At 39.5% G+C, this 12,527-nt stretch overlaps 1 protein-coding gene across 1 annotated transcript in view; it reads right to left on the reverse strand.

Annotated features, from left to right (window-relative positions):
* Window positions 1–4,478: 4,478 nt before the first annotated feature.
* UTP18 (UTP18 small subunit (SSU) processome component homolog (yeast)) overlaps window positions 4,479–12,527 on the reverse strand; it is a 16,731-nt gene continuing 8,682 nt past the window's right edge. The window contains exons 2-14 of the mRNA XM_009323799.1: window positions 12,336–12,463; window positions 12,134–12,229; window positions 11,390–11,469; window positions 11,064–11,149; window positions 10,295–10,420; window positions 9,266–9,440; window positions 8,826–8,926; window positions 7,905–7,995; window positions 7,447–7,570; window positions 6,398–6,572; window positions 5,630–5,772; window positions 5,275–5,334; window positions 4,479–4,605 (exon numbers count right to left, since the gene is read on the reverse strand). Of these exons, the coding sequence (XP_009322074.1) occupies window positions 5,310–5,334; window positions 5,630–5,772; window positions 6,398–6,572; window positions 7,447–7,570; window positions 7,905–7,995; window positions 8,826–8,926; window positions 9,266–9,440; window positions 10,295–10,420; window positions 11,064–11,149; window positions 11,390–11,469; window positions 12,134–12,229; window positions 12,336–12,463 (1,350 nt within the window). The 3' untranslated portion in view covers window positions 4,479–4,605; window positions 5,275–5,309. The remainder of the gene's footprint in view (window positions 4,606–5,274; window positions 5,335–5,629; window positions 5,773–6,397; window positions 6,573–7,446; window positions 7,571–7,904; window positions 7,996–8,825; window positions 8,927–9,265; window positions 9,441–10,294; window positions 10,421–11,063; window positions 11,150–11,389; window positions 11,470–12,133; window positions 12,230–12,335; window positions 12,464–12,527) is intronic.

Consider the following 12,527-nt stretch of genomic DNA (forward strand, 5'->3'; position numbering starts at 1 on the left):
GAGCACACGTAAGCGCGGCTGTGAATGCAGTCACGTGTAACGTTTGTACAAGGACAATGTTCTCCAAGGGAGGACAATGCAGCTATGGAGTACAGCGAGACTCAGAACAAGCTCTTGCTGCTGCAAGGCATTCATTAGAGAAGCTACAGAAAAAAACAAACAAACCATGGCTTAATTATTTCATTCTTGATGCAATTCCTCCCAGTAGATATGGGCTAATAGTTTTTCACCAAGTAACTGAAGCAATCTCACGAACAGCAGGATGCTGAGGTTCTGAGTGACTGCACAAGTTCTTGAACAATTATTTTTGAACTGTAAGTACTGAAAACACCTTTTCCCTTCCAGTAACTTCGAAACCTGCATCCAAAGTTTAAAACAAAGATTAAAGAGGAATAAAGAAGCCTTGTGCTTAAGCATGTGATACAGACCCTTAGCCAAACGCTACACTACATCAGGATCTGCAGACAGAAGTTACTCAGTCTTCATAAAATGGATGTGTCTTCAAAGATCCTAAATTGAAGTTCAACTCCCTCCCAGTTCCCAGCCATGCAGATCTGTTAAAAACATCTTGCTAGGCTTAATTTCTTAAGTCAGTCTCAATTCAGTAGAAACTCACTAAAAATACAAGAGAATGCATACTAAACCCATGATAAATAGATCCCTGATCTTCTGACAAGGCAGAATAGCAGCCATGGGTAGCAATTATAAGGAAGGGCTCCTGCATCACGTTTCCAAACTCCCCTCTGCTTCAACTCTTCCTCCCATCTGTTTAAGCATAATAAAACATTCAATATTGCACACACAAAATGGAAGTCTCATATGGCAGGCCATCTTATGTGCAAAATACAACACTATGAAGACTGAGATCTCAGGCATATTTTACAATATCTATTATGAAAACCGAATCATATTGCAGCCATTTCAAAGTGTCTGATCAGCTTACAAGATTTCATTCAGGTTAAGGGGTCTCAAAGTAATTTAATAAGATGTATAACTTGCATAGTTTTAATCACTGGAAGAAGATACACAGGTGTAGATTGCCTCGATGAAAGTGTCACACAATGGGTTAGACTGTATTGCCATCTCACTGAGACACAAACATGGGACAAAAACATCTGAGTACCCAAGAGATGTTTTGTTCCGGAAAAAATAATCATTGTTCCCATTTTCAACAGAAGAAATCCAACCAGTGACAGCAATGTGTCATTAAGTGCCCAGCACATTGCTGTTGCTAGTTATCCAAAAGGACATGCAGCATAAAAGCAGCAGAATTCAGTGCAAGAGTGTGGTGTATCGGATACCAGCTAGACTCCTGGAGGTACTGGACAGCAGTAACTGAGGGTTTCATCCTGTACAGGCTTATTTCAGACACCCTCCAGAAGAGCTCTGTATCCTCCCCCTGGATCTTACAAATTATAGCAAAGAAAGGGATTTAGAGGATCACCAGAGGCCTTCCAATACTTCGAGAAACATCCTTAGGTGACAGACCAGCTTCTTTTCAAGGTGTGCCGACTGCCACATCCACTGGATGGGTTCAGCACTACATCCGAAGAGGAGAATCTAATTTGCTCCGATCCGCAAGCATTGGAAAAAAATCACGTAGCTGTTGAAACAGTGCCACGTGGAAGAGATTTACAGAACTGTAACTTTCCAAATAACTTTGAGAGCAGCAATCCTGGATATTGAATGAGACACAGGAGAAAAAAATAATTCAGTCCTCTGAGAATTTTCTAAATCACCTGCACCACAAACACAGCTCTCAAACAGGAGCGGGGTCGAACAGCAGATTCAAGCCAGACTTAGTAGCAAACCCAATAATCTTCTAAATAACCAGTGTTACTCTAACATCTAGTCAGGTTTCTTCTTCTTGGAGGCTTCCTTTCTAAGCAGTAACCAGACTAATTCTCTTTAGCTTGCAAAATCGGACAAGATCACAGCCTGAAGGGGAAAGGCTGCAGTGATAAATATTTAATGGGCTACATCAATAAAATTTATTTTGCCAAGGAGAATGGAAGGAGAGGAAAAGCAGAGAAATAATTCATTAAAAGGACTTCAGCTTAGCAATGCCAGAAAAAAAGCCATACTAGGAAAAAGGGAATTAAACACAAAGAGGTTTTAAATAGGTCAGAAGCTGAAGTACTCAAGACATGGCAAACTGACAAAGAGCCGAGTTTTTCAGAACGAGAGTACAGTGATGTGTATGCTTTATAGTAATTCATCCCACTGCAAATAAACATCCCTGGACACACTAGTAACAGTTTCAACTTCTTGCAATACTTCGTATCATCCAACCTTTGGGACCTGTTTAGTACATGAATATGTCATTGCATACTATGGTTGCTCAAAACCCATTAAGAAATGCAGCAAGCACCTCGAGGTTTCCTTTATTTCTCAAGGCAAAAGTCTTCCTTATTTTATATTGGATGGGGCAGTTGTTATGTTTTCCAGAAGACAAAAATGCAACAGCAAGAATTAAAAGTAAGTACAAAGCTGAAGTGTTCTTGTACTGCAGTGCTCCCCGTAACTCAGTAAGGAGCTTAATATTTGCAACTTACATCAGAGAATTTGCAAAAAGAAATGTTTAATCTCTCCTTCCTTCCTGCCACTATTTGAAGTCACTTGCAGCGATACAAGAGTATACAGCACCTCGCTATGTCTTGTAACACCTTTTCCATGTTCTCTCCTGCTCCATCCAGCCTGGGCCTCTTGCAACCAGGTGTCAGCAGGACGGGCAAGGAAGGACATCAGAAACTTGTGTTTATGCTAACTGAGCAAGTCCAGCAACCCATTAATTCTCAAGTCCTAATTCTAGATCTGCTAATGACTTGCCATACGGCTTTGAATCACTGGATTGGGGATTATTTTTTTTTTATGGGTAAAGTGGAGAAGCATATACCATGCAAAGAGGGGCACAGTCTCAGGACAAGCGAATTAAATGGTATTAAAATACTTCACAGCTACTTCAGTGCCATTTGGTAAGAGACTTTATTTAAAAACCTACCTTTTAGAAGTCTTTGATTTAAAATGATTTAATAGTTTTGTGGATGAAGTCACACTACTTAAACCTCCCTAACAGCAATACAGAGATGATTAAAAAAAAAGGCGAATTGTGTCGATAACCACAACCAAAACCTCACGCACCAGCAGCGCTGTCACAGCACAAACTGGTCAGGACCATGAAGCAGTCAAGTCTCCACATAAGTGATTAAGTGCTGCCCTCTAGTGAAGTCATAAACCAGTTTCAGCATCTAGATTTCTGAAATTCAACAAAATCTCAGTCCCAGCCAGATTTTAGCTAGATTTGTTTTTAACAGAAGAATCCTACAGCAAGCATCTTAATACAGCGTGCTTATGATTTAATTTTACTCTTCCATACTGGGTCTTTGGTTTAGGTTTAGCACTGCAGTAAGGTTAAACGCTGCAGTCAATGTAACACCTCCAGAGCACATTCTGCTTTTTCCTCCGATTTGTGAAATCAAGTTCTCATCTTACAATGAATCACTGGCAAAGCCATTTAAAAAACCTGTTACATCAGAAAACACAATATTCTATTTTTAAAAACAGTATGCCAAGAATTTAACAATAGGCTCGTATATCTAAAGTTTTTGACAGGGCTCTAGAATTAGCTTTTTCTCATGCTCAGAGTACCTTTTTTGCGACGCCACTTTCACCGAAGGCTTAACGACTTCACTGCTGGTTACTGGAGCATCTTGGCTCTTGATGTTACTGCCCAAAAAGCTCCCTCATGCGAAGTGGAGAGACGTATTAGTCACAATTTATTCTGAAAGCAGGGGTTTTATTGTAGCAGATTCCTAGTCAACTTTTTGTTCATGTGTTTAAAAGGGAAGAGGCGGCCACTTCCAGAACAAAGTGATCAGAGGTGCGGTATTTGACATCAGATGAAGAACCAGCAACAACAGCTGTAAAGCAGTCCTTGCTAGGCACCCCTAACGGTATCAGAATTTCACAACTGATTTAAAAATCGAGTATGAAGTGATACTCAGGATGCTTTGCTTTCACAGAAAGGTACGAACGGGGTCTTCCTTAAGAATTAAAACCACATTACATACAGTTGTTTCTGTGACACGTGGGAGGCAGTAAGCACAACTGAGGGTGGTGGTTCTCATTTTTTGCTTTAGGCTATCCTTAAGCTATAACTGGCCCGTTAAATTGGGCTGAAGTACAACGCCTGCTTCAACAGGGTTTCAGGTTAATTTGCTCCTCCAGTCAGCAACATGCTGTCTCCAACCCAGCCTCAAACCTGGCTGGTGGAAAACCTCAAGCTAAACGCATGGAGCAGAGGTTACAGTTTACACAAAACTCGTGTTTTCTGTTTCAGCACTGGAATACTTCATACGCTCATAATAAAGACATTGAAGCATTTCTTGAAGACATTAGCTTGAATGGCAACCATTAAAATCTACTTAGTCATTTGCTTACACAAAACATTGGAAAAAGTTGAAACAACATGCCTGGAAACTTATCAGGTACATTTATTAAGGAACAACATTCAAACCCACAGATGTTATATTTTTTAACTTCAATGTAAAATAAAAAAAACTTGTTTGATTTTGTCAGCGTACTTGTATCCGCAGGTTACCACACCTGGGGAAAGATCAGTGGAGAGTGTTGTTAGTATCTTCCAAACATTTAGCCATCACAGAATTTTATGCAAGCTTAACATGCAGAAGACCTACCTGCTTCCAGTCTGAGCGAGTTTAACTTCCAATCATTAACACATTTTGGGTCAAACAGAACTACTGTATTACTGTCAAGGCTACAGGTCTTTCCAGTTTCCCAAGAAGAGGTTGAAGTGTACAATGAAGTCGTATCTGCACGCAAGCTACACTTCAAATTTCAGTAATTTATGTAATCTAAATTTGAAATTAGGCAGACTTGTGCGGGCACACTTACATGACTTCGTAACAGGATCAAGCCAAGTATCTGCCAGCCTACAGCTGGTTTTTAACAACACTGCCTATGAGTTTGATGTAAATATATCCAGATTTTTAAAACTGCTGTCAACAGGACTGGGCAGAAGTGTAGTTGAACTACCAACTCCCTGTAAGAGGAGTATTAGAAAAGCTGAGATTGACAAGACAAGCCTGAATCTTGCCCATCATGTGGAGCCTACCACAAGTGAGCCAGACAGAACAGTTTCAGCTTGCACGGTATTAAGAACTTCTCGTTGCCATCTATAAAGAGGTGGAGGTAGCAAAATGAAAATAAGGTTCCTCAAGACAACATTGCCAACAGTTCTAGTGCTACTTTTACCTCAGTTACTGGTCCATTTTCTCCTGTATCTTCTTTTAAAAATCTGAATAATGTTTCAGCCTGAAGAAAAAAAAAAGTTGAGACAGTTTTAAAACTTTTCAGTAACCTGTTGAGTGAACAACACAAAGCAGCAACAACGATTCAGTTGACAGGGATGTCTGCAGCAATGTATGTTTTGTAGTCAGACATTAAACAAGGCTCATTCTCCAGAAGGGAAAGCCAGCTCTGCACTCAATTAAGTCATCAGGTGAAATTCAGATCACGAAGTCAAGCCTCATCATTTACCAGTCATCTGCCCCATCTTACAGAATATAAACATGTTATCTGGGATTAATGAACCTAACTTAGTACATACCTAAATAACAAAGCTTTGCCTTTGTTATTTGCTACAGAGAAAAAACCACTTCTGGGCGAAAAGTCCATAGATTGAGCAAGATAAATCTGTTTTCTTCTGAACACCGGGAAGTTTGAGAATACAGTATATGAAGGAATGTGCACCTATTGAGAAATAGGTCATTGGTTATAACAATTAGGAAAAAGCCACTAAAATTCAAATTGAAGTACAAATTTAAAATTGAAGGTCAATGTTAAGTTCAAACGTTCAGTTATATTCCTATCCTAGAGTTCTACTGGAGAAAAGGTGCAGAGAACACACTACGAATCCAGTTATTGCAACTCATTTATTTTTAAACAATTACATCTAAGCAGTAAAAATAGGCTCCCAAGCCCTCAGATTAATTCAATACTTCCACCGTTGGCCAGAATTCTGACAAGCAAAATTTCGAATGAGCTATGAAAAACACCACATAGTCAGTCCCTTACAGTTAGCAGCTGCTGAAAATTCACATTTGTTGCTCAGTTATATTTACAGCAGTGAAATAAGGGCATTTTAAAAAGGGAAAAACAAAAGGTAAACTAGACTGTAAGATATTTTCAGAACAACTTCCCTGAAGAAAAAACAGTTATTTCCTTATAAATGTACAGTATCTTGTACATGTCCTGATCCGCTCGGTCTAGCAAATTTTGCAGCATCCATATCTGCTCAATATCAGTTTTATTACGTTACCAGGAACATTTTTGATCAAGATACAAAAAAAGCTTGTACTAAAGAAGCTGAACATACCAATTTGACAGCCTCATCAGTTTCACGGGAAGCCACTGCCAAAATTTCCGTGGTGGGATTGAAGGTCACGCATGTAGCAGATGTAACTAGGTTCATTATGGCTTTAACTGGTTTAGGACGGTTTTCTTTGAGACAGACATCAGTAGTATATAAATTTACAACTCCAGAAGCTGAACTAAAAAAAGAAATTAATAAAGACTATACCAAGAAGTAACACTTACAGTACATACTACCTTGTCATCTATAGCCACCGTTCAACTAAAAATGTAATTTCCAATTATTTACTGGAGTTTGTAACAGTATTTTGTTTGGAGCTTGATTTTGCTTTGGGGTTTATAACAGTATTTAGCGGAGGGGGTTTGGTTTTGGTTTTTTTATTTATATAAAAAAAGAGACACACTTAACTGCGGAGAGCCTTGATAAGCCCGTCTCTTACACAGTATGAATTCAAAGCAATGAGAGCTTGGTATTAAAAGTTTCTGAGATAGTTTCAAGCTTTTGGATTTTTTTTTTTATACCCTGTAGAGTAAGTCCACTTAAAAATCCTCTTCTACAGTGGGTTAAGAAAATGCGTACTGTACTTAAGTATTTACTAGTCTCGTTTAAAAGAATTGATACGCTAGCTGAAGTTGCATCTCGGTAAGTATACTTGGAGAAACACAAAGCTTGTGGCTTTGAGTTGAGGCATCTTTTCAAATGCTAACATGCTATCTTGCAGGAGCCAAATGAGGAGTATAGGAAAGAACTAGAAAAGGGGGAAAGCCCTGAATCGACATTTGTACTACAGAATTTGTGATTTCAGTCAGTATGATTTCAAAATTAACTGCTAAACCCGTATATGGCAACAGTAATACATTAGGAGTGACTTTAAATATACATGGAACACATTAAATTCTCAGAAAAGAGGCAATATTCATCTACTCACCTCTACCCTAACCTTATGAAAACCAAACTTATTCCATATTCCTACACTCTCACCAGCCACCAATAAGTTTACTGAAGAGCTTCAAAATGAGATAGAAAGAAGTTGTGAAATCCAAGTCACTTACCCACATGCCACATACTGGTTATTTTTTGAAACAGCGATGCACTTTCCTTCCAAAGAACCTTCATCTTCAAATTTATGTAGACACTTTCTGCTTCTCACATCCCAAATGAAAACTTCGCCTTCCTCTGGTTGCAGAATAAAGTAGAAGATTATAGAAACCATATATACAGAACACATCGCTTGTCTATTCTGTTAAAATAGATTTCATTAGATGACAACTATTAACTCATTTCCAACAATCGAACATAGGGTATTTTTAAAAAAAACAACTAAAGCCATACTAAAATAGTTAACTCCATTCTTTAATGATTGACCACTTGGTTGTATTTTTAGGCCAGATACTGGCATAAAGTCTTTTATTGTTTTACAGAGATGATTATATGACTTATAAAAACTTATGCAATTTAAATGGAATTACGATTAGTGCTGTTAGAGAGAATAGCTATATATTTTACTTACTTGAATAGCTATATATTTTACTGCTGTCTGGAGTGAAAGCAGATGCAGTGCATCTTCCATTTACCTTCATAGTGCTAATCAGTTCCTTTGTCTATAGGATGAAGAACAACAATGGTGACAATGATTCTGCCAAAAATCTGTAGGAAAGTTGTTTCCATACTCCTGGACCCACAAAAACCTTAAGCTAGCTACACTGATGTCAAAAGAACAGCATCAATGTTTTCAGTGCCTACAGAGCAGAGCACAGGCCGATGCTCATGAGTCCGTGATCAATTTATTATTGCACAACTACAGCTAGTTCAAGAAACACTCATTTACTCCCTCGCTGAAGGGTCTTCATTATATAACAGAACTGAACTTTCTTTTTAAAAAGTATTTTTCCCAGTAAAAGTTTAAAAGAAATCCAGCTGCCATCATATGGCATTTTAAAATTTAACTGAAAAAATTCTGTGTGCATCATGAATCACAGTAGACAGCATGATTCATGAACACGGTACACCAGCATGCACCAGCGCTATTCCCAAAAAAGCAGTCCTGTATTTCTTCCGCCCTCAGATGCCTGTTTCTGTGCCGAGGCCATTCCTTTTGCCAGCAGAGCGTTCGTGCCATCGGCTGAAATACACCACTGACATACGACTTTTTCCAGTGACAGCTTAAAACCCCACGAAACTCTGGCCTTAGCTCCGCCAGTCCCAAAGAGAACTGCATAGTCAGAAAAAAAATTCTCAGACACCCCAAAACAATTTTCTAAAGCTGCAGTTGTTGATTCCGCAGCTCATTTTTGAAGGCTGTCACAGTATGCGTCATACCTTTGTTTCAACTGAAAGCTAGACTGCTTTTCAGATTAAATACAAGCAAGCAGATTCGAAAGGAAAAAGGTACCAAGAAACTGAAGCTACATGTACCATGAAGAGAAACTACCTTCATTGACAACAAGTGAAGGTAACCTGAAGTTCCAGTCAGAAGCATAAATGATCCATCTGGAGAGAGTTCGAAGTTTCTGAGAAATCTTTCCTCCACACCTTTAAAAAGAGATTCAGAACTTCAAATTGGCATAATTGATTCTTCTTCCTCAACATTCAGCGGTATGATGAATATGAATAAGGCCTGACTCCACTTCAGCTTTTCATTTCCGTAAACACTGTCACAGTAAAGCTACAACTCAACCTTGTTTACGTGTGACAATTAACTTCTAATACCCCAAACTAAAGCTAAGGTACTCGAGTAAAGACCCCTGAAGACAAGTTAAAAATACGACCACCAACAATTTGCTGCACTTCCTTTTAAAGCAAATTCATATGCCATCTCTATTTGGGACAGCTTCAACTATGCCCAGACACTTACAGGACTATAAAACGTACCTCTTACTTTCTGTATAGGAATAATACTTCCACTCATCATGTCATACACAAAGAACATTTTATGGTGAGTACCAGTGGCTATAACTTGTTCTCCATCAACACTGAAACACGTCTTATAAATTGGAAAACTCTCTAAATAGATGCTCTGTATTCTTGGATTCCTTATACCATCAACCTTCAAAAAAACAGATCATCATATTAAGGAACATACCAAATACTTTTACATACAAAATTCGCATCAACTAGCCAGTACAAGAGACTTACACAGTAAGAGGTACACCAGTTTGAAGCACTAATCTCTTCCTCTCTTCTCAGTCTACAAATAACCTGGCTCTTGGCTCCTCACCCTATATATATCAGGCACTCCCAGCCTTCCTGGATATACTTCGCACCTCTTGCCCATGCTTTGTGCAAATAATCACTTCTATTGTGCTTTTCTAAACAGAAACATTTGCTTCGCATTCGTCTTTCCTGCAGCTCTGTGGGAGTGTCAAATTTGACTGACACTGGGCCATGTTGAAAGTTCCTAAATAGAATTATGATCTTTAGTTTCCTGAGGAGCAGGGCAGGAGTGTCCCAGCATGAGTAGCTTCCTGCTGCAGTACAGTCTCTCCACCCCCAAAATGATTTCACAGCACTGAAATCAGGTTTAAATGAAAGTGGACTGCTCCCCACACTACAGGCTTTACAAACAACTTAAGAAAAAAAAAATCTCATTAGTCCTCATCACTGCAAACCTTAAAACCAAGCATTTTTAAAAACAAATCTTCACCTAGAAACTCTGATACAACTAAGTCTGCCTATACTCTGTAAGTGGTTGGTATGGTGTCACAGGTGGAAATTTCTTCCAACAAGATGCCTTCAACCAAGCCAACTCCATTGTAACCACAGACATTACAACCCCTGTGAGCACACCGTCACAGGAAGAGAGAAAAGAAAGCCTGGAATGATAGACTATCTCAGGTATACTTATAAAAAAAAGATTCCGTATTAGTGGCCATTTACATAGCGTAGATTGAAATTCTTCACCTGAAAGAGCGACACAGATCGATCATGTCCAGCAGTCATAACTACTTGAGCAGACGGATGGAACTGCACAGTGACCAGCTTTCCATTAGCAAAACGTTCCTGATTAGCAGGCAGGCAGGTCCTCATCTAGAGCAAAGATCAGGCAGTTTAAAAAAAAAATACAACTTACACGTTTTTGCTTATGATGATGAATAGCCAATTTAATTGCTCTTTATTCTACAAGAGCAAGATCTCAAACCCTATGGCGAACTTTCAGACAGCATGACATAAGCAGAACATATGCACAGTTCAGTTCGGCAAGTTGCTTCAATGCAGCAGTGCAGACATCAGAGAAACCAGCTAGCCTTTCTACGGCCTTCGAAATTAACGGTGTAGGTAAAACGAGTTGCATTCCGACTCATCTGAAATAGCTGTTGAAGAAATAGCGTGAGAAACACTCGTTTAAGGCTGCCGCTTCTCAAAGACCATGTCAGTAGCCTCGAAGTCGCGGGAGAATTCCATCCTTCCTATGCAGAAATTAAAATCCTACTACAAGATGCCACTTTAGAGTACATAAAATAATTCCTATGTCAAACAATACATCAGTTTATTGTTTCAGGCTTTCATGATGTGAACTATCCAATCTGTCCAACTGTTTACTCTTTAGTTTCCAGTTACAGAAACAAAGAAGGAATTCATATGATCACTAATTTTACTGCCCAAATCGCAACAAAGAAGTCAAAGTGTGCATACGGGTCAAACTGAGGTGGAAAGACAGGCTTGCCTTTACCTTCAAAATACCTCTTGGCAGGGACTCCGAGTTTGATATGAAATTGCCAGTCCTGCATAGCAGATCATCATCTTCATCACTGTCACCTAATTAAGACAAAGCACATCAAAAAGGCTAATTCCACAAACACTCCCACATCAAAACCTACAAATTCCTCCTGGAAACAAGTTAAATCAAAGCACACTGAAGGAAGGAAGGATTAAAGCATATTACCCAGCATATTATCATACTACTGAAACTGAAAAGACATCAAAAGTAATTATTTTCTAAGAAGCTGAACAGGGAAACACAGAAACGCTTATTAGAATAGTAGTGGATTTATTTACTATCACTTGCAGTCGTTTTGGATTTCTTCCTGTTTTCTAAATCAGCCCAGGCAGGAACTCCTCCCATAGCTCGCTGAAACCTAGCAAGAGAAGGGGGCAGGGGGGAGGAGGAGGAAAAAAAACACCAACTCTTTTGAGAAAGTAATTTCCTTCCACGCAGTAAGTACTTACAAGGCATACAGTCACAATTTTGCAAGATTACTTGCACTGAGAACGCTACGAAAGTCTTTTAAAATTTCACTCAGCCTTCTCTGTTTTGCTGACTGTCCTGAGCGTGCAACTACAGCAAAGCTGACACCAAACCTTAAAGCACTCTTCTTTGGAGCAATACACGCCAATACCAAGACAACCCAAACACGCCTGAAGTTCTGCTTTGCTGCCTGACTATATTCACATTTCAACTCACTCTTACATGCCATACTGCGTTAGCATCTTCCAGCATCCTATTTACAGAGCGACGTACCACTACAAAAAATTTCTGGTATAATTCCCCAGAAGACAAATTAGTTTGTGTGCCTCAGCTAAAACAAGTATTAAACAAATTAGACAACGCTAATGCACACTTTATTTACTATTCTTAGTATAACTTTAGATTTAGAGATACTGCAAATACTGCAAGAAGCACTAGCGTCAAACAGGCCACATGAACACAGCGGGTAAAGAGGAAAGTGACTTTGAATGTCCAATAAACGCATCTTATCTCATCTCAATAAAGTTAGCCACGAAAGCATTAACAAGACTCACTGTTCTTCAAGTCGTCTTTTCAGCTTCTTCTTAGTAAGTACCTTCTCAGCATCACTTTTCATGAAATCTCTCCTATACCTATGGGTCATATCGACGCTAGAGGGAAAGAAACACACCGAACACAAAGATCATTCGAACTGAAGCCGCTTTACAGCTACTCTCAGGCGTGACACGGAACTCCTGCCCGCAAACTTGAACTTACTTTTCCTCAGCCTCGTCGTCTTCATCCACCCAGGCTGGCTTTTTAGGCAGGAGTTTACCTTTTGCTTCATTTTCTGCTTCCGAATCACTGGAGCCTCCCCGGAGGCTTTCCCTCCCCGCAGCACGAAGCTGGAAACAACCGAAGGGGCCACGTCAGCCCAGCCGCGGACTGGCGGCGGGGACCGGGCAGGGG

Source organism: Pygoscelis adeliae, unplaced genomic scaffold, assembly GCF_000699105.1.
Source record: "Pygoscelis adeliae isolate BGI_AS28 unplaced genomic scaffold, ASM69910v1 Scaffold75, whole genome shotgun sequence".
Classification (NCBI taxonomy): Eukaryota; Metazoa; Chordata; class Aves; order Sphenisciformes; family Spheniscidae; genus Pygoscelis; species Pygoscelis adeliae.